At 44.5% G+C, this 21,278-nt stretch overlaps 1 protein-coding gene across 6 annotated transcripts in view; it reads right to left on the reverse strand.

Moving 5' to 3' along the window:
• The window catches only part of LOC125001788 (CREB3 regulatory factor-like), a 29,251-nt gene that overhangs the window by 1,150 nt on the left and 6,823 nt on the right, over window positions 1-21,278 (reverse strand). For 4 of the 6 annotated variants that reach the window (XM_047577263.1, XM_047577265.1, XM_047577264.1 and 1 more), the window contains 8 exons: window positions 21,169-21,246; window positions 20,988-21,052; window positions 20,698-20,814; window positions 18,434-19,304; window positions 12,119-12,292; window positions 10,072-10,261; window positions 5,277-5,350; window positions 746-874 (listed from right to left, as the gene is read on the reverse strand). In XM_047577263.1, the coding sequence (XP_047433219.1) occupies window positions 746-874; window positions 5,277-5,350; window positions 10,072-10,261; window positions 12,119-12,292; window positions 18,434-19,304; window positions 20,698-20,814; window positions 20,988-20,996 (1,564 nt within the window). In that variant the 5' untranslated portion in view covers window positions 20,997-21,052; window positions 21,169-21,246. The remainder of the gene's footprint in view (window positions 1-745; window positions 875-5,276; window positions 5,351-10,071; window positions 10,262-12,118; window positions 12,293-18,433; window positions 19,305-20,697; window positions 20,815-20,987; window positions 21,053-21,168; window positions 21,247-21,278) is intronic. The other 2 variants (XM_047577266.1, XM_047577268.1) reach the window with 1 other exon arrangement.

Below are 21,278 nucleotides of genomic sequence, written 5' to 3' on the forward strand. Positions count from 1 at the left end.
ATGATAAATGTAGCTAAATAAAAGATGCTAACGCTAAGAGCTTAACTGACAAGTAACGTTAGTAAGCTATGACTTCAGCAAAACCTCTTTGTAATGCAGCGATCAGTTTACTTCTCTTTTCTCTGGCTTGTAAAAATAAATCCGACTGCTTTTCAGATCTGCTCGCAATCGCAAAAAATAGCGCTTCCCCATTTTTTAATTTAGTTTCACAATTTCGATGCTATTAAAGCCTAAGATTCAAGCTAATGTCGCTAATCTCTGCGCTCATCTGTCACGCTTTGCCAATCAGTGGCCGTAACCACGGAGACCAGCTGTGGCATTACGTTCACACCTTCTGTCGAAGCCAACGTAGTTGGGAGCGCTAGCTCATACTTTAGCTCCTTAAACTCTCGTCAGGGTAAATACAGCTGGTGGTGAATCAAATCACGTATTGAATGAGGATCAGCTATTACCACCTCACCAAACATCCACACTGAACAATGTACAACAGTAATTACTGACTTCGTTCACCGGACATGTTTATCTAAATGATTGTGTTTCTTTTTCTTCTTCTACGTTTTTGCCACTAAAACATAAGAAGAAATCGTGGTTTTGGTTTATAGCAGATTTAAAATAACTACAAGAGATCAGGCTTGGCTTCTTCAGACCGCCTCAGTGTTCTCGCTAACAACAGGTCGGCCACACATTTAGCCAACTTCTCATGGCGCTGCAGTAAAAAGTCTTCCTTGTTTGTGTCGCGTCTCACCGCTGGACTCTCTGAGGATGTCTTCCAGGCGTTGGGTCATCCCTCGTTCATCCGTATCCTCTTCCTCGCTGCTCTCCACCCGCCGTCTGATCACCTCCTTGATCCGCAGCAGAGCCCCCAGCAGGTTTTCTGCACACACACAAAATATATATATATAAAAAACCTCAGCACTACAAACAGCAGCGGGAATTCTTTATCTGAGAGCGGATGGAGAACACCTGAGGGCTGAGTTATTTTACAGTGTCTGAACCAGTAACACTGAACCTACAGCAGCCTTTTTATTTTTATTTTATTATTTTTTTCCCAAACCAAGACAATCTATAGTATTTAATATTTTAAAGTAATACCCATCTCTAGTGATTCGGACTAAATTTCCCCCCAAAATCCAAGTCGACCAAAGGCTCAGAAAAGGAGAAGGGAAAGTCGAGTCCAACTTCAATATGAAACCAAGAGGAGTAAAAGTGAAATAAGGGCCGTGTCGGCCGAAAGGACAGTCAAGAGAGCCTGTGTGCTACTCCCTCGTCACTTATCTTGATTTTAATCAAATTAACCCGACGGAGCTCAGGGACCAACACATTAGACCGTACAGAGCAGCTTCAATCTTTAACCTCTTATCATTTCAGCCTAAGCGCCTATTTAGGACCAAAGTAAATTAAATGCTGGTTAATGAACATTTTGGAGCTTGGTCTCTTTTAAAAGCCAAGACTCTCAAGTTTCTATCACAAAAGCCAGAATCACTCTCAGTGGTTTTGTTGTAGAGTAATCAAAGCTGTTGTGTTCGCCTGATTTATTTATTTTTTGTTATCTGATGTTGTGTCCAGAGCTCTGATTGGTTCGGAAAGCTGCTGCTGTCCCATATACGACCCAGAGGAAAGTTAAAGTTTTGACCGTGTGTTGAAATGAGTGTGTGCTCCTCATCAAGATGGATGGTTACGTTGACAAGAAGGGAAATGTTCACAGCAGAACTAAAACCATTACTTCAAATAATAATCCAGTAATCAAGTACCCGCGTTCACACCTGGCATTCAACAGCATCTTCACATCCGTCCCCTGACAACACTTTCTAGATGTGATCTCAAGTAAATATGCAAATAAACACCAACATGATGAATACTGACGCTCTATCAGACTTGGGGACATGATACGTATTTTGGAACAAGCTGTAAAGTCTCTCTGTCTCATTGAAAGCACAAGTGTCAAGTTTTTATCTTATTTTATCCTGATGTTATTTATTTTAGAGACAAAACTCACGTTGTAACTGAATCCTGAAAAGTTTCATATGCCCCATAATTTAACTGCATAAAGTTAGATAAAGACATCGGTCGTTATTGAGGAAATACTTTATGCTTTATAACCAAATCGAATGTGATGCTCATTGTGCATCACATTCTGATTTTATCAATGGACGTCCTTTCAGACTATGTCATTGTAGAAGCTCCAGGGCTGCGAGCAGCTCAAAAACAGAGCAAAGTTTTGGTCCACTTACGTGATCGTTAATGGATAAAGGAGTTAACCCTACGTCATGTTCAGGAAATCGCATCGAGGAATCTTGATGTGAACTGCGCATGCGCGGCTGTGTTTATATGCAGCTTCTAGAGCAATATGGCACACTTTTTTTTATCGATCATGGCAGCGCTCCGGTAAGAACGTGAGATCCGCGAGCTGCTCTGCATCCGTGGAGAAGAGGAGATTCAGTGCACTTAAGTGAGTAATGATGTCGTCGACGCAGTGACGTATGAGAGGGAGGAAAAACCAGGCAGGCAGCTCTCACAGCGGGAGGTCAGACCTGGGACTGCTGCCGATGTGAAAGTACTATAGAGACCTCAGCCAAAAAAAAAAGAAGAAGAAGAAGAAGAAGAGGCGGAGCATGTGCATCAACCTAGCACACCGTATACAAACATACAATCCTGATTACAATCCGTAATCCTTCTTAGCTCATTGTAGTGGCGATGAAACAGTATATATTGGACCAGCCAACCAACAAGGGTCAACATATGATGCAGCACCGTCACAAGCCTGTACGAGATTACATTTTTTTTTTTTAATATTGTTTGAAATGCTGGTCTGCCGCATGAACGACTCTTGTTTATTATATGACGTAATAGGTCACCTGGAAAGCGGGCCGTGTTAACGTGGCATTAACCCACTGAAAAGACGCATATCGCCACCTAGTGTGGAGGAGGAGAACATGAGGACATTCCCGTCAGTTATTTGATTTTCTCCGCTGCATGTAAACTGGGACAAGGACCTCATTCAGAAAACCGAATTTCAAGCATAGCTTGATTAAGCTGTTCATGTAAACGCACTGACTGATGCTGGTGTGAATCATAAGCACCTCCTAGCTCCTCCTCATCCTCCTGTGGTGCCACAACACCCCTTCACTTGGAGTACGTTATTCTCTTATTGATGCGTTTCCTCTTTTTTAAATCTCAGCGGGGAGCGCGATCACGTCTGGAGGCTTTCCAGCTCTGGCGCAGCACCAAAGCCTTGTTTGTTTGACGCTCGCTCGTGAATCTTCAGCTAAGAATGCAAAGTGTGTTTTGTGTAGATGCAAATTACAGAGCGAGGTCTGAGAGAGAAAGAGTAAACGGAGAAGGAAACAAGGGAATGTGTGAGGTTAGAGCCCGTGGGATCTGGCTTCCTGCCAGGAGGAGAAAAAAAATAAATAAATAAATTACGGACGCTACAACCAAAGCCTTTTGAGGTCATGATCAGGAATGACTGGAATGTCAAAAAAATTTCAGGGAATATAAGGACAAAGGGAGTTGGGAGATGGTTAGGTTGGAATTCAAAGAGGTAGAAGAACAGCAGGCGGGAAGGAGGAGGAGGAGGAGGAGGAAGCAGGAGTCGGGTAACACATTTGGCAGAGTGGAGGTGTTGATTATCAGGAACAAGGTGAAGTCGCACTTCCTGGATTTTCGTCAATCAGTGCGTTTTAACATGCTCTGCGGTGGTCTCGTCAGGATCAGCGTTCCACGTTGACCTTGTTTCTCAAGCAGCGAGTTGAAAAGATGGTTTCTCGTAATTTATCTGAACCTGTCAGCAGTGATTTGCGGCGTGTTGGAGGCTGACAGCGGGTGAGAGCCGGTAGGGATTTTACTCTCTGCTGCTGAGAGTGAAACAGATTCCGTGAGTTAATGCATCAAACGTCACGCTGGCTAAATAAAAGCCCTTTTCACAGCTCATTTTCCATTTCTACTTTTGACAAGGGAAGGAAAAACTGACCTTTGCACAGTCTATTTTAGTCTGGAGGCTCAGGACTCATCACCTTTGGAATAAATTGTAACAGCAGCTTCATAATCCTACACTACAACAATTAAAAATACATAGAGCAGCAGGCCAAGGACAGATTATTACTATATGTGCTCTATATTAAACTAGTGTTATTTATAAATATACAGTATTATTATCATTTTGCATTCAGTATTAAGCTTTTCAAATAAAACACAGGTCCAAGTATTAATTTATTTCAAACATGTGCATCAGTACGGCGGCCGTACTGGAAAATTGTGGAGAAAATGTATAAAAAATGTGTAATCAACTAAAGATTTTGTGACCCCCCTCCCCCCTGCAGTATCTCTACACCCCCTCTAGGGGTCGCAGACCTGTGCACTACAGAATATTATTTACAGTCACATCAGAGGGCTTTGAATGCACCACCCAAAAGTGGTTGGCTATCCGCGGCACAACCGCTGCTTCTCAGTGTTTTTTTTATAAAAGGTTCAGACATAATACTCTAGATTATACAGATTGTACAGATTATCCTAAATATACAGTATATGTTTTCCACCTGTTGTTGGTGAATCATGGGATAAAATGCTCCCAATTGCTCTTCCCAGAAATTTTTGCTGAAACATGTGCACGATTGAATGGATGCGAATTTAAGTTCCTGCATCTTCTCGTTACAAATCTCAAGAGGTAAAACCGAATCGCTAAATCAGTAGCGATACCCTATGAAATGTCCCAGGTTGCAGGTTAGCATCGCTACACTGCAGCTTTCAAGCTATTATCAGGTTCACACTGATGTAAATATTAAATGCAAATCAGTTGTATTCGTGCCAGCGACCCAAAACTCCAGTTATTCCAGTTATCTCCAACAAGCACGCACAACTTCAGACGGCACCGAAAAGATAATAAATAAATAACAGGGTAATCCGGGAGATGTCACAGCTCAGCAACAGCTTCAGAGAAATGCAGGGACACGTTTTCTATTTGCCCTCCAACATTGTGATCCGCTTCACGTGTGATAATATTTTGCAGGATTTCATTAAGGTGCGAGCGTCTCTGTCGAGGGGAGCCGAGGTGTGATGCGTTGCGCCTAGAAATTAAAACACTGCAGGAAACCTTGGGTTTTTAATGAGCTCACAGGCAGCTGAACATTTTTTTTTTTTTTTGTCATACCGAACATATTTTCCAGCTAAATATTCGCTGCCGTGATAAAGCCTCTCTATCGTAAATGTTTGCTTTTGGGGAGAATCTGGAGGAATTGTTTATTTGAATGGATTTTAAACAGAGAGTGGGCAGCTCTCACCGTACTCCTGGTTGAGCCCCCACAGCTTGATCTTGTTGGCTTCGTGCTGGGCTTTCTTCTTCAGCCGGCAGGCCCTGAAAACAGAGAAACAACACGGGACAGAGTCATCCTCTGAAAACCCAGGAGCAGCGAGTTAAAACGCGCGTCTTCCAAACTGCGAAGCACCGTTTGACACAACGCAACACTGAAAAGACACAGCCGGGTTCGGTTTCTGAGTATTTAGAGGTGGGGAAAAAAAAAAAATGGCGGCTGAGCAGGAAACAATCGATGTATGTTAAATATTAATGCGTCCCATGTGGACTGTTCTCCGCCGCGTGCAGCGGATTTCTCTCTTCCTGCAGCTGTGAGTCAGCAAAACGAAATTTAGGGAAACAAAATGTTTGCAGGTCAGTGGTGCCGGAAAAAATATTCCCTTCCCTCCAGATTCCGCCTCAGCCAGTTCTTTTTTTTCCCTCTTTTTTTTTTTTTTTTTTTATGTGTCGCTGTGGAAAAACATCTGAGGATGTTCCAACCTGTACTACGAGCTGTTCAGATCTGTAAATGCGATATTGTAGAGTCACTATTTTAGATGCATATCCAAAAAAAAAAAAACAGCCCCGCAGACGTCCTGCTGTTCAGTGTGATGGACTGCCTGCAGCTGCGAAAAAGATTTAATTGGTGCGGGGAATGAAAAGACACCGGAGACTCTTTAACTCACGGATTTAATTCGGAAATTTGGAAGAAATGTTTTGAGGAGCAGGATTTTTGTTTCGCCGTCTCACGACGAGTTGCTGCATTTGCCTCGTCATTAGGAATCACCCAGTTTAAAAAAAGCTTCGCCCACATTCACAGATCCACCGCCTCCGAGAGCGAATCTGCAGATTATAGATCATATACGGCCCGTGGATGAGATAAATTACAAAGGAGGACAACAACACACACACACTCATCTCTTAAGTTGAACTGCTTTTTTGAATATTTTTTCAGCCACTTACTAAATACTAACGACAGACATAACCGTTAAACCAGAAACGGCAGCTCTGGTAACGCCTCCAACTCCAGGAAGTAACTCAGTTATCTATCGTTATCTCAGCCCATAAGACTGGGAATTCATTATTGATATTAAAATTAGTGGAATCATCATTATTATGCTGGTAGTGACTGAAAGTATTTGACCAATGCAATTATAGTATTAAGTGTAGTTATAGGAGGGATGCATGAATGTATGGCTGTTTGTACGCTTCCTTTTTTTCATTTATTGTTATATTTTATGGAAGACCTCTTTTTTAATGCACCTAAAGGCAAAGGGGATGCATACGGCAAACAATCAATGATAAAACAGCTCATGTCAGTGAAGAGATGGGCTCAGTTAGCCTAGCTTAGCCTAGCCTAGCTTAGCTCACAAACTGGAAGACGGTCTCTACAAATAGAGTTGACTCAAATTAACCATTACTGAAGCCAACCTGTAAGTTCCCCATCGGATCTATTTATTTATTCTTTCTTTTTTTGTGGTGGCTTAATGTGAAGACTGACAGAAGAGGAACAACAGAGTTGTCATAAACGCCATCTGAGCACCGTGGAGTTGAATTTGTTTGCAACAAAATGGCTCTTGGTTGGTTGGCACAGGAACAAACTGTGCAGAGTCTTGATCGATAACTCACATCATGACGAAATCTAAATGACGAGCCCGTGCAGACGATGAACGTTTAATGAAGTGTTTTTGGAGAAACAGTAAACACGACCTTTGACCTTTGACCAACTTTCAGCCGATTACACCTTTGCATAAAACGGAGTCATAATTAGTAGGAGAGGGCCAAAGGTTGACTTCAGTTCATCTTCGAGTCTAAAATCTGTGTCAGATTTGGAGCGTTATCGATATATTATGTTCACAAGAATGGGACAAAAAATGATGTGCAGGCACAAACATCTTTGCATGTTGCAATTTCACAAACTATATGTGGAGACAAAGACGGTTTAGACGTGTTTATAAAATTAAAAAACACTTAAATATCTGTCCATTTCCCTTCCCTTCGTGGTGTAAAGTAGAGACAGACTCTTCTCATCCAATCCATCCCACTCATTAATATTAATTTAATTTAAGTACCATTTTGAAATTGCAACCATTTTAGTCACATGTTTAATCTGCGCTCACAAACAATTATTGTGTTGTGAGCGAAGGTCAAGCCTCTCTGTTGATCAGTTATTAACAGTTACTGCTCAAACTTGCGTGTGTTGTTGCGATGTGTTTAAAATCAGACTGAAACAATAAATAAATCTTTGTTAGCTGTGCTGCTACTGGGGGCTAAGCCTCCCCGGTCCTTTAAACCTAGTGACGCCCCTGGTTTGGTGATAATGTCTGATAATTTCACATGATTTCATCTTTCATTTTGAATAAAACTAATTCTCCTTCCCACTTCTAAAACAACACACGAGATGCAGAAAACCAGACGTGTTTATTAATAATAACCTTCGCACGCTGGAAGGATAAACTTCAGACAAAGAGTTCAAATTGATAAACTTCCTCTGGAACTCGGAGGAAGGCTAAATGCTCCACAATGGGGCCGTATTCCTGTTAGTTCTGGTTAGCGGGTCGGGGCTGGACAGCGTCCAGTCGAGTGCAATCGAACTAAACGAGCGTTTTTTTATTTTTTCTCTCCCCCCTCTGTGCCGCCTCAGTGATCCGGGAAAGGTTGTTGCTTTTGACATAATGGGGCAAAAGAATGAGAGGGGAAGTCTGGAGGTGGTCAGAATAATCCCACTGACCTGGAGTCAGGCTGCCTCAAGTATGATAATGCACAAGCGGGAAATCTTCGCAGATGAAATTCCTGCATATTGAATTAAACCATGAACTCAGTCACATTAGAGTCATAGAAGAAAAAAAAAAAAAAAAAAATCACAATAAACTCCGATAAATCCCACTCAGCTGTCCTCCTCTTCCAGCGTCTCCTCCATCCAGCCTCCTATTGGACGCAGTGTTTGTGTGTCGTGTTTAAATATATGTTTGGAATAACAACATATTCCCAGGGTCTCCGTCCTCTTTAAACTGCCTGTAATAACGTCCTGATTTGGAAGCGCCCCCTCCCCTCCTCCTCCCCTCCTCCTCCCTCTCTGCACGGATGAACTTTAAGTGACCCGTCGTTCCCTCCTCGTCTGCCTCCTCAATCTCGCTTGATTTCCTCCTATTCAGCTTTTCATCCTGCTTCTCTCCATCTCACAGGCTCCGTTGTATTTCCTCCGCTGGCCTCTCTTCTTCTTCTTCTTCTTCTTCTTCTTCTTCCCTCCCTCCCTCCCTCCTTCCTTCCTTCCCTCCTTCATTTAACGTGTCACGAAAAATGTGTCCACGTTAATCTCGTTACATAAACCCACTCATCTAATTCTACCTCCTTAAATAATTCATGCAGCATATTCCAAATGCCTCATTATGGCAGTTCAGTCGTAAACAGGTTCATGTGTTTGTACAGTACGCCGTGTACCGCTCGGAGAGGACGCGTCAAAACAAAAAAAAAAAAAAAAAGATTCGAGGCCACTCTTTTCGTTTTCTACGCCTTAAACTCAACACACACGAGATGCTTTTTTTTCCCCCCCTTGTTCTTTTCCCGTCCGTGTCCTCCAGAAATACGCATCAGAAGGTCGACCGTTGAGTGCACAACATACTTGAAAACCAATCTAGACGAGGCTAAAGGGTGCAGACACCCTGCAGGACTCTCTCTCTCTCTCTCTCTCGTCTGCCAACAGTTTGACACTGAAAAGCTCTCAAAATGTCCCACTCACGTCCGATAAGTGGACGCAGGCAGAGGCCCTGATTTACTGAGACGCCAAATAAAGGGGCGCTGCTGAACCGCCGTGCGAGATTGCATGCGCAATTGACGACAGGTGCAAAAGTGGCGGGGGCCGCCCTGATTAAAACCAGGGAGGACGTGGGAGAGGAGAGCGAACGAAAGCGCAAAAATTTAATTTGAAGCCATGAAATTGGAGGCGTTTGCGCGAGAGGCAAAATGAACATATTTTGGAGCGAAGAGCTTTTAACACAACCAGGAGAAAAGGCAGCATCGGAGGTTATCTGTGACGAGGTCAGTGCTGGAAAACGAGAAGAGCACCGGACGAAATTAAGAAAAGAAAAAAAATAAATCAGTCTCCATTAGAGGGTGCGAACGTGACGCCACAGCTAGCGGGCGTCTCCGTGGTTATGGCCACTGAGCGGTAAAAAGTGACAGATTGAACGCGGAGATTAGCAGCATTAGCTTGAATCACGGGCTTTAACGGCGTCTGAAACTAAATGAGGAGTGAACCAAATGGACCTAAATGTTTAGCGACTGACTGAACCGACAGATTTTAAAGCAGCTACTTCTCAGTAAAGCTCTTAGCGTTAGCATCTTTTATTTAGCCACATTTATCAGAACTGAAATGAACTAAAACTAAGTGAAACTGAGACTAATCCGCTTTTCCAAATGGTACAAAGCCGTCGGGGCTGTGTTGTACCAAAAGGTCATACTTTAGTACAGTCAACGTATATCAGACCTATTATATTAAACTTCAATATTAAGCTATCCCTTATCCCTTTTACTAAAATATGTTGGATTCATGTTAATGTGTATTTAAAATCGTGGACCATTTGTTAGTTTGGATCATTTACAAATCTGTTTGTCCTTAATTTGATCTGATAATCCACATTTTCCCTGCGTCGCTGTATTTACTGCACCATTTCACCATGTTTTTTGGCACTCAGGGGGGCGTGGCTACGGGCTGAATTGACATCAGTGCATAGCCTCTAATGAGGAACATGTGAATATTTAATGCATTAAAAAGCACTTGGTACCTGGAGGCCAGCTTGTTCTTCTCCTTGCGGGACCGGGCCCGGGCCACAGCCGGCAGGTCGTTGACCGGGCCCATGCCGTCGATGGCAGCGTTCAGCTTCTGCAGCTGCTCCCCGATGTTGTGGAGCTTCTGGGGGTTGGGGGTCAGGTCGCTGGCGTCCGTTTTACGTGCTTTGCGGCGCCCTTTTTTTCCTGCAACCACAAAGGACGGTAGAATTGAACTCAATATAATATAAAACCCTCCAACGGGTCTGCAAGTGCAAAAACTTCACTCAGATGGAACGTCTTGGTTCTGTCAAGAATCTAAGCTCTGTGTGTTGGTGTAATTATGTATAAGTAGTAGTTGTTGCACAAATACGGCAACCTATATTTTAGTTATAATATATATATAACAGTGGTGCTCGGACAACAAGAGATTAACATTAACAGATTTTAAAAAGAAATGCCAGTTTCTTTTCTGTGCATTCTTTGAGGAGTCTCAGTTAGCTTAGCTTAGCTAACACAGGCTGGAGGAAGGGGAAATTTACTACCACTCGCCCGCATGCAAACTTCTACCCAAACCAGTCGACTGGTTTGGGCAGAAGAGGAACAGGAACTGTCCTACACACCACCTGAGCAGCAGATTATTAAAACACGGCTCAGATCTGTGAGTGATCTTGGATGTTGGCTAAAATTCTAAAAGCAAACATAAACTACCGGTACAGGAGCCGTGTATAAACAGAGTGTTGTTTTCTACTGTAAACTGCTGCCTAGATTTGAATTGAATAATACATAATATGTGAAGCACGGAATCGGGTTCTGACAATTTTCCATTACACGCACATGAATCACCCACTTCCACCACCCACCTCATCACGCTTCCCCATCATTTCACAGCGGGACATAAAGTACAGTGTGTAAGTACGATATCATATGGTAGCACTACGCTGAATACGAAACGGAAATGGCAACAGATGTGGTCACGGTTTTTAAGCCCTTTAAGCTAAAATTAAGAAAATAAAATATGAAAGCTCAGATTTTAAAGGAAGCCACTGGCAAACTAACACCCGTTAAATAACACAGTACAGTGTATACAGTACGGTGGCTCGTACCAGACAGGAAACGCTGTCAAACTGCTGCACAGCTGCGATTGTTCCTGACACGAGATCAAGTTGTCAGAGGAATGTCGAAAAATTCACATTTTCAAATAAAAGTTTGTATGTAGGGCACATGCCTGAGGGGCCCTGATCTGATTTATGTCACATGAGACAAAGGAATTAGGCCATTTTCAGCTGCAGTGTGAATGACTCCTGCTGCTACGAGGCTCACGGCTCACGGATCTGTCGTCAGGGTTGAATTTATCCCATTAGTTTGTCACAGCTCCAAATGTCTGAATCCCTAAACGATCATAAAAACACAGCTTATACTTAATAAAGTGGTATTTATTTATTTATTTATTTATTTATTTTAATTTAAATACATGATTCCCAATGTTGTCCCATGATTGATTTCATTAACGGTGTCAATGTTTCCCACAAATGACTCAAAACATCAGCGGAAAATAGAGAAAAAGGTGAAAAACTGATGAAATATTATTCTTGTGTATTTATTTATTTATTGAAGTTGAAATTGAAGTTGAATTATTGAAATTAATCATTTGTGCAAAGGTCGACCCTTGTTTCCAGTATCTGCTGTGAGCTCCTAAATGTTTCTGGTAACTGCTGATCAGTGTCGACAGCAGCTTGGAGGAGTTTGATCTCATTCCTCAGAACAGAACCACTTCAGATCTGAGATGTTTGTGAGTTTCCTCTCATCAACTGATGCTACAACATTTCTACTGGATTAAGTTCAGGACTTTGACTTGTTCCTAAACATTCATCTGGTTCTTCTTGAGCTCGTTGTCTCTTCTGACCAAGTTTCTCTTTAGTTTCAGCTCATGGACTCATGTCCTGACATTACCTTTGGTCCGTTCATTAAGTCCATCAATGATGACCAGATTCAGCAGAAGGGACTGGGTGTGATGACTCGCTAACGTGCTGTTGAAGCGTAAATGCGTTGCAGTGTTCCTACCCTCTCTGCGGTACAGTGTGCTCGGTAGAGTGCTGGAGCTCCAGGACAGAGACCAGTGGACGTCGCCGCCCAGCTTCTTCTTCGTGGCCGACTCCCGGGCGCGTCTGTACTCCCAGAAACAGCGGCGCTTCGACGGGCGCTCGCCGGGCTGCCTGGCCGGCTCCGCCTCCACCTCTGCATGTAAGAAACACAGAAGCGCGGTGAAGGCTCTGCAGCTGTTCAAGCAACAAAACTGGAGACTTGATTATGCGAACAAAGCCGACAGAGAACAAAGGGACCGACACGGAGGGAAGCTGTCAATTAGGCAACGTTTAACATCCAAACCAAACACGGTAAAAGAGCGAGAGACGGTTAGTTATTTTATCTTCACAGCGACCACGTGTTATCATATGCTCTCATCTTGTGGTTTAATTTCTCTGTGAAGCACAGAGGCTATAAATACTGTATGCACCGATCAGCCACAACATTATGACCACGGACAGGACATTTAAACCATCTTCAATTCAATTCAATCTTCTGATGGGAAACTTTTGGACCTGACATTCATTCATTCATGTGTATGTTACTTAGACATGTAACACCCACCTACACCAGACCAGACCAGACCAGACCAGGTACCCCCCACCCCTCCCCATAGCAGTGGCAGTTTTTTGATGGTATCAGGTACAAAAATCGTTGAACTCAAAGAACATAAAAAATAAAAAAAAGGCACAAGGTGTTGACCTGGCCTCGAAATTCACTAGATCCCAAACTGATCAAGTATCTGTGGGATGATCCACTATAGAGGCCACTCCCCTCAACCCACAGGACCCACTTCAGTGCGTTTACATGCACGTGAAAAAAAGGAATTAATCGGACCATAACAGGAGAACTTCACTACATGTAAACACGTTACTCCGATTAAAATCTGAGTTCTCATTGTCCGATTGAGACACCCAGATAATACTATTAGAATCAGAGTTTTCATCGGATGATGCATGTGCGCATGCTCCACCACTGCTGCACTGGCGTGACCCGAACAAACATGTCCAAGAAAGCCGATCGTAGAAGAAGAAGAGAAACAGAGCCGCTAGAAGAATCATCTGAGGGACTGCGCTGATCTTACCTGCGCCAGAAGTAGCAGGAACATTACGTACGAGATTAAAAAAATGTACTATTATCCGTCTGGTTGTTATTTAAAATGCCGGTCTGCCGCATGAACGACTCTTGTTTATCATATCGTGTAATAGTTCAACCAGAAATCGGGCCGTATTGACGTGGTATTAACCCGCTGAAAAGACACGTATCGCCACCTAGTGTGGAGGAGGAGAACAGTTATTTGAGTGAGTAGTGATAAAGTCGAATTTTGAGCATAGCTCGATTAAGCTCTGCATGTAAACGCACCGATTGTGTTACCAGTCACACCTTCAGAAGGCCCATGTCCATTCATTCTCTGAAGAGGCACAACTGTTCTGGAGGCACAAGGGGAGACCTACACATTATTAGGAAGGGGGTCATAATGTTATGCCTGATCCACTACTGAACTGCTGAACTCTGCTTATATTTATCACAGTTCACAACCGCAACAAAACAAGAAACGAATAATCTGGTCCTGGCGGTGAGACGCCGTCAGTGCACCGGGACCATTTATCCACAATGAAGAAAACAGGATCTCATCCACGGCTACAGCACTGACAGCCGTACAACAACGTATCTATTAGAGGAGAAAGGCGCCGCAACTTAGAAAAAACGACAAATGAACCCTAATCATAACTGACACGCATTAACGTTTGCCTGGTATGAGATCACGCTGCGAACCCTTAATCCACAAACACACGCTGTACGTCCTAATGACAGAGAGCCGCCGCCGCCGCCGCCGCCACCAGCCAAAAACACACACATGCCGCCTCGCACAGAGGACGTCACAGAAGATTAGCCTCGGGCGCGCGCCACGAGCCATGAATAATGGCATCATAAATAATACAAAGCTTCTCCAGCAGGAGGAGAGAAGAAGAGAGAGAGGGGCGAAGCTTCCTCGCAGCCACGGCCGCAAACAATATGTTTATGTGTGTGTGTGTGTGTGTGTGTGTGTGTGTAACGGTAATGAAATTTGGCGTTTTTATTTTTGATTAAATCAGAGTTGAACCCATTAACCATGAGGTCAGGACAGGACGGCGAGTTCATGCACACGCACTCACACACAGGTGTGTTATGTAACATCATGTGGTTTGGCCCGGTCTGCAGCCGCCGCCATTGTCTACGCCCTCCTCTAAACTCAATCTCTTCACACACACACACACACACACACACACACACACACACACACACACACAAAATTTAAATGTCTGAACCGCTTCCTAAAACTCAATCTACCAACCGTCCACGGCTGTGACCACATGAGAAGATTTCTCTCCGGCCCGTCATAAATCCTTTCTGTGATCGCTCCGGGCTAATAAGAAGTGAGAATAGCCGGTTACACACACACACACACACACTCACACTCACACACACACACACACACACACACACACAAATGCTGCCATGACAGTGGAAAGCAACAGTGGCGTCTCTTGTGACGACTGAAATATGACCCCGAGGGCCAGCCAGCGACCTCTCCATTACCTCGGAAAACAAGACGAGCCCCGAGATTTGTTTATCTCGGACCGTGAACGATCAAAAGGCCGAGGGGAGGGACTGGGGAGAGAGGCGGCCGTCAGGAGTGAAGTCGGTTTACACGCGTGCATCATCCGACGCGCTCAGATTTCCAGGTCAACCAGTCCGCACGTTAAAAAAAAAGCTCGCATTTGAGGAGTTCAGCCGAGGAATTAAGCCGCTTTCATGTGCTAATGGTTTTATTACAACGTTTTACCGAGCCGGCCCACCGCTCAGTCGAATGTTAATTAACACAACATAAAAGAACAAAGGGAACAAATTAAAGTGGCACCCTGCTGGGTTTATATATGTGGGAGACTCTGCATACAAAAGACGCCGTAACGAGCCTTAGAAAAAACCCCCGAGACACACTTCCCATGATGCACCGAGACCGAGGCTACAACTGAAGTACGTGCCCGGTAAACGACGTTTCTGCAAACGACTCTTATCGGCAGCGTCGTTAATGAGTTGGTGCAGAGATGCACCTTCAATGCACCGTCAGTCAAACAGAGTTAAGCGAGATATCGATTTATTATTTAGAAACATTGGGCGAAAAGACTGATTAAATACTACACATACTTACAGTTACTTACTGAAAAGTACTTATGACTGTGACTATTCCTGCAGATCTGGTGGAGGCGTCTAATCTCAAGATCTTTTAGAAATATTTAGGTCAAGGTGCAGATTCCTTCCGCACATCGACCGAACATCGATCTGCAACGTTTTCCAAGCCAGTGACGGAGAGATTAAGTAGGAGCCCCCTCCCTACTGTATGTGTTCTATATTAAACTCGGCCTAGTCTGGTCTGTGGTGAATCCCCTGTTGAAGACCTATGGTCCAGAACTAACACGCACCAAAAGCTGTTGAACCTTTGACACATAGAGTCTAAACGGCCACTAGTCCAGCAAGAAGTGGATAGTTTTTGGTCCAGATGCAGGGATTTTATCCGTTCATTTATCATGTTGAAACTATGGAGCGAAAAGTACATAAGACTGTTTTAGTACAATCATTTTTTAACGCTGTGCCCGTTTCCACAGATCTGGTGGAGGCGTCTAATCTCAGGATCTTTCATAAGGTTTTAGAAATATTTAGGTCATGGTGTAGATTCCTTCTGCACATCAGCAAGAATAAAAATTATGGACTAGAACTAAAATGCACCAAAAAGTTAGTGAACGTTTGATGTTTTCCGTCTAAAAGGAACATGAAACGTTTCCCACTCTTCCCACAATCACACCTGACGAAATCTATCGCTGCCTGGTTCACACAGAAACCTCTGAGCAGACGTATCGGAAACGTTACTGTAAAGACATTATCCACCATATAAACAAACTGATTCAGTTCGTCTTCAACAGAGGTCGCTTTTAGTGCAGATAAATTATTTATTTAATACGTTTTTAGAATTTCAGTTAATGACCTGGAAAAACACATAGGCAGAGCAATGGAAGATGATTGGACTAATACGCTCCTATTTCTGCAGATATGGGGGAGGTTTCTAATCTCAGGGTCTTTTAGAGGATTTCAGAAATATCCAGGTCATGGTACATATTCCTTCTCCGCATTAGCAAGAATAAATATCTGGTCTAAAAATACATACAACACCAAACGCTATTAAAATTTTGATAAACTGCATCTAACAATATAACCACGCGCCAGTTTCTTAGAGGGAAAACACTGAGGCCTCCATGACAACTGCGGCCCTTCACTTCACGCGGAGAAATTGTGGCCAACATCGGCCGAACAGGGATTCGGATTTTTAAATTTTCAAGCATCCCCCGATTTAGACGGCAACAGCTTGCGAGGACAAAATAAACAACCTTGGGCCCTACGGCGGAAACTTCGCAATTAGAAATAAAAGAAAGTGTACTCGTCCTTGAGAAGCTCTGCCAAAATGTTTTATTCCACCTTTCAGAGAGATGTTCGGCAAAAAATCTGTTCAAACAGAAAGAATGTGTAGAAGCGCTGCATCCGAATGTGCCATGCAGCGTGAAGGTACATCTGCATGTAACCAGCCTCTTTAGGAAATCAGTAAAAATGAAAGTGAAAGCCAAATAGTTTCTTGAAGCATATGTATGCACGTCAAGGAGCAAGGTTTAAAGACACAGTAGCATGAACGCAGCAGCGATTAACCTCTTATCATTTGAGCCTTTTTGCAAAGAAACGTCTCATTTAGGACAAAGTAAACTGAACGCTGTTCATGAACATTTTGGAGCTCATTCATGGTCTTGGTCTCTTTTGAAGTCAGCATCACTCTGAAAGTTACTTCAGACAGACACGGCTCAGGTTCTGGCTCCGGTTCGGTTCTACAGTCTGAGAACCTTGGTGCTTCCTGGCGAACCAGCCCACGTTCACACCAGTTTAAGTGGAACCAAAGTGGGCGTAGGTCACATCAATCCCAGTTAAGTGGGAGGAACCAAAGTGGGTGGACGTTACTCCACGTTACTAAGGCGACAGTAAACAAACACAGTTACGGCAAAATGGCAGATGGCGTCTGCACGTTTTCGTCCTGTTGCTGCAGACATTTGTTTTCATGCAGCAGTCCAGTGTGAATCAGCTGTTGGTGGAGAAAAGACGTAGAATGCGAATGTAAAAAGTATATGTAGGCCGATGCTTCCTTTACACATATATATTATATACGTAACTATAGCCAAAGGCAGACGTGGCCACTGGAGCTAACACAACACAGCAAGACAACGGATATTTAATGCAACTTTTAATGTAAAGGCCATGTTCGCTGTCAGTCGCTGCTGCTTCTTTTTGCCCACTGATGATGTCACGATTCACAGAGAAGAACCAGGTTCAAAATTTGGTTCGGGAAAACCCGATCAGTGGTATTGTTCTTGAGGAACTTGGGTTCTTTTTTTGTTTTTAAAATAAATGTGTTAGTTGAATCCTATAATGACTTTTATCAATGAAATCAGAAGAAAATGACATATTGCATCATGCTTAAGGGTTAATGATTTTCATTATCGATTCATTCGCTTATTATCTTCTGAATTACCCAGTTATCCAATGAAACAGGTAAAAAAAAGACTGTTTTGTGACGATCCGCTTATTATTAAATAGTGACTGACCGATACAGGCTGATATCGGCCCGATACTGGGACATTTAGAGTGCGTTGAAGACGTTTCATCCAAGTCTTCAGTTCTAAAAGAAAGACTGGTGGTGGGTGGAGTTTAAAAGGGAACTGAAAAAGTTGCTTGGATGTTATATCTCCAATAAACTCGACGAGTCCAGCTGCCCGTGTTTGAGCTCGTCTTTTTTATCCAAATAATCAGAAAAAGAGAAATGTTTACCGAGCTGAATCCTGCGTCATGTTTGTGTTTCATCTGCTCATGAATCCGTTTCTTCTGTAACAATCTGCGCCTACTTTCATTTAACACGTTTAACCACAGCGGCTCAAACCCGAAGACAAAGAGGGGCTGTTACAGATGGTGTTTCCACACACAAGGACACTCGGATCCATTTCATAACAGCATCGCCAATGTCTGGGAGTCAACACCCGCAGTGTTTAACATCCCTCAGGTCGACCGGCCGTGTCGGACGAGGGCGGCCTGAGGTCTGGTCTGGACCCGAGACAGATTCAAATGGTTTGTGTGTGGGGAGACGGGCTGTTGGCGCCCCCCCCTCCTCCTCCTCCCCCTCCCCCCAACAACACATCCAAACAAACAGAGGCCAGAACTCACCACATTCAGTTTCTGAGGAGCTGGAGAGTTCGGCTTCCACGGCCGTCTCCTCCGCTCCCTCCTCTCCGTCTTCTTCCTCCTCCTCCTCCTCGTCCTCCTCCTCCTCTTCTTCTTCCTCCTCCTCCTCTTCCTCCTCCTCCTCCAGCTCCGTCTTGGCCTGGCTGTCCACCCTGTCGCTCCCTTCCTGCTGCGCCTCACCCGCCTGCGCCTCCTCTGTCCGGGAGCTGTGGCCGGGCCCCGGCCCCGGCTCCCCTCCCTGGCTCAGAGAGTAGTTGTGCTCCTCGCTGCAGTGCTCCAGAGCCAGACCCGCCACCACCACCGCCGCGACCTCCTCCTCCTCCTCCTCCTCGTCCTCCTCCTCTTCCTCCTGTGCCACCTGATACACCTCCACCGTGCGCTCCCTTGACAACGTCCCATCCCGTCCTCCTCCTGCCGCTCTTCCGGCAACAGCTAACTCGCCCTGCGTTGTCGTGGCAACGGAGAGACGCCCGTCGTCCTTCCGTTCAGCTGCGCCCCGGACTTCCTGCTGGAGAGGAGGAGGAGGGGCTGCGTGCCTGTCCCCCCTCCTACTCCTCCTCTCCTCCTCTTCGTCGTCGTCCTCCTCCTCCTGCTGCTGCTGCTGCTGCTCCTCTTCTTCCTCCAGGCTCCTCCCCCATCTGCCCATCAGGACGGCCTCCTCGGAGCAGGCCAGCAGCTCCCCCCCGACCCCGAGGCCCAGCTTGGTGTAGCGAGCCATCTCGTCCAGCGCCGACACGTCCCAGCGCTCCGGGTGCAGGTCCTCGCCAAAGCCGCCATCGTCCACCAGGTCGCTTAGCAACTCAAAGGGCCGTTTCCTTGGCGATGCCGGGGAGCCCAGCATTAGGAGCACACTCTTAAAAAAAAAAAAAAAAGAGATAGAATATGAGTGACCTGGCACAAAAGATGAACAAGAATCACTCTGACAACAAGAATCACTCTGACGACAAGAATCACTCTGACATTAATGTAGCGGCCAATTAAAATATGATTTGATTATTACAGAGAAGAATGCAACATTTCTATAGAGCAGAGATAAAAATTAAGATAGACAGATTTTTTTTTCAGCAGGGGAACACGGTAAATTGGATTTAGACCCAATTGTCAACTAACCAGGGGCTTGGTGAGGGGATTATCAAGGACGTGTTGGTAAAAACTCTTCTTTGAAATCGTTAGGAGCTCATGAGCAGACCTGGTATCGATTGGTTTGATGTTACAGCAGTTGAATTAGAGATGTTTCGGTTTCAAAACTATTTAAAATGAAAACCAAACTAATGTCAGTGGTTCCCCATCGTCCCTGTACAGCTCTTCTCTCTGATCATACTTTCAGGCTTAGTGGTGCTTTTGAATAACCTTAGCACGGAGTCTCTGGAGATTTGTCGTGAGAAACCAGTCCAGTGAGATTTGCTAACAGCGTATATATTTAAAAAAAAATCAATCTGAAGGTTTTATGAATCGGATCTTTCGAATCGTTTTTCTTCTGTTATGTGTTTTGCTTTTTAAAGCTCAGCCTGGACAAGACCTGAATATCACTCCTGATTATATGAGTCGGTTTTAATTGAATCCAATTCAGAGATATTTTGGTTTCGAAACAATTTTACGAAAGAGATTTTCACGAAACGTGAATGTTGACGCTGGTTTCGGAGATCTGTGGTATTTCCCTGATAATTTCTCTCTAGTTTGACTTCTTAAGTGGAGTTCATGCCTCTGCAGGACCAGACCAGTGTGAGTCATTAGCACGTGTGCGCTCGTCAGTCCATCTCGCTGTGTAACACCTCCACCCAAACACTAGTGGGCGCTGTGTCTTTTTTTGCCAGTTCGGGTTCAGTTTTGTGTTTTTTACTTCCTGCTTCAAGAGTCGAAGAGTCGCACAAATGTTTGCATCGTCGAACCTCCACAGTTAATCTTTCCTCTATGTGTGTTTATTGATGCAAAACAATCAATTTGGAAACCGCGGCTTCAGGGTTAGGGTCTGTGTAGAGTCGTGTTGCCATAGCTACAGTGTCTAATTGATGGAGAAGCCTAAACCACTGATTACTTGTGAAATGTAACTGTTCAATTTTCAATCTAATTTTTGCCAGATTTGTTGTGTGTAAACAGTCTCGCAGCAAGATTTCTAACAGGAAATGAAGTGTATTTTAAAAAATTGCATTGATTTGAATTGTAAAAAAAAATAAAAAATTTGCTCGATGTGTGCGAATCTATTGGTTGGGAGAAGATCTGTGTGAAAACGCGTGCGGTCGTCCCACCTGGTCGTACTCGGTCCTGCCCCCCTGTGGCGACATGGCCAGAGGGTAGGGGCTCAGCAGACCCCTGTGTCCCCCGTAGGCCTCGCCAAATGCAGGCTCCATCCCATTCATACCCGGCTGAAAGGCAGGGAACAAACACGGAGAGAGTGAGAAGCAGCTTCCGGCATGCAGACAAGGACGGGTGCAAAGCAGGAGTGATGGATGACTCTGAAGACTCAGCAGGGGGGGGACGGGGAGGAGGGGAAGGGGAAGGGGAGGGGGAGGGGGGGGGTGTGGAGCTCCTACGTTACCTGAGGCATGCCCGAGGCAGGAGGGTGTCAGGTCGCGGTCACAACGTCGGTTTAAGTGAGTTCTGCTGCGAAAGTACAAGTTCAGATCTGAGCACCGACAAAGAGGAGACGGAAGAGGAAAAGCTCCGAAACTGAGAGGAAGGAGGGAAGGAGGAAAAGGAGACGAGGGGGCGATCCTAACCTGAGCTTTTGACAGGGTGAAGGGAAGGGGTCGAGCTCTTTTCACATGTCGCAGCCCTGCAGATCTCGGAGTCTCAGCCTGAAGAGGGGAAAAAAAAAAACAAAACGAGA

This window comes from Mugil cephalus, chromosome 2 (assembly GCF_022458985.1).
Source record: "Mugil cephalus isolate CIBA_MC_2020 chromosome 2, CIBA_Mcephalus_1.1, whole genome shotgun sequence".
In the NCBI taxonomy this organism is placed as follows: Eukaryota; Metazoa; Chordata; class Actinopteri; order Mugiliformes; family Mugilidae; genus Mugil; species Mugil cephalus.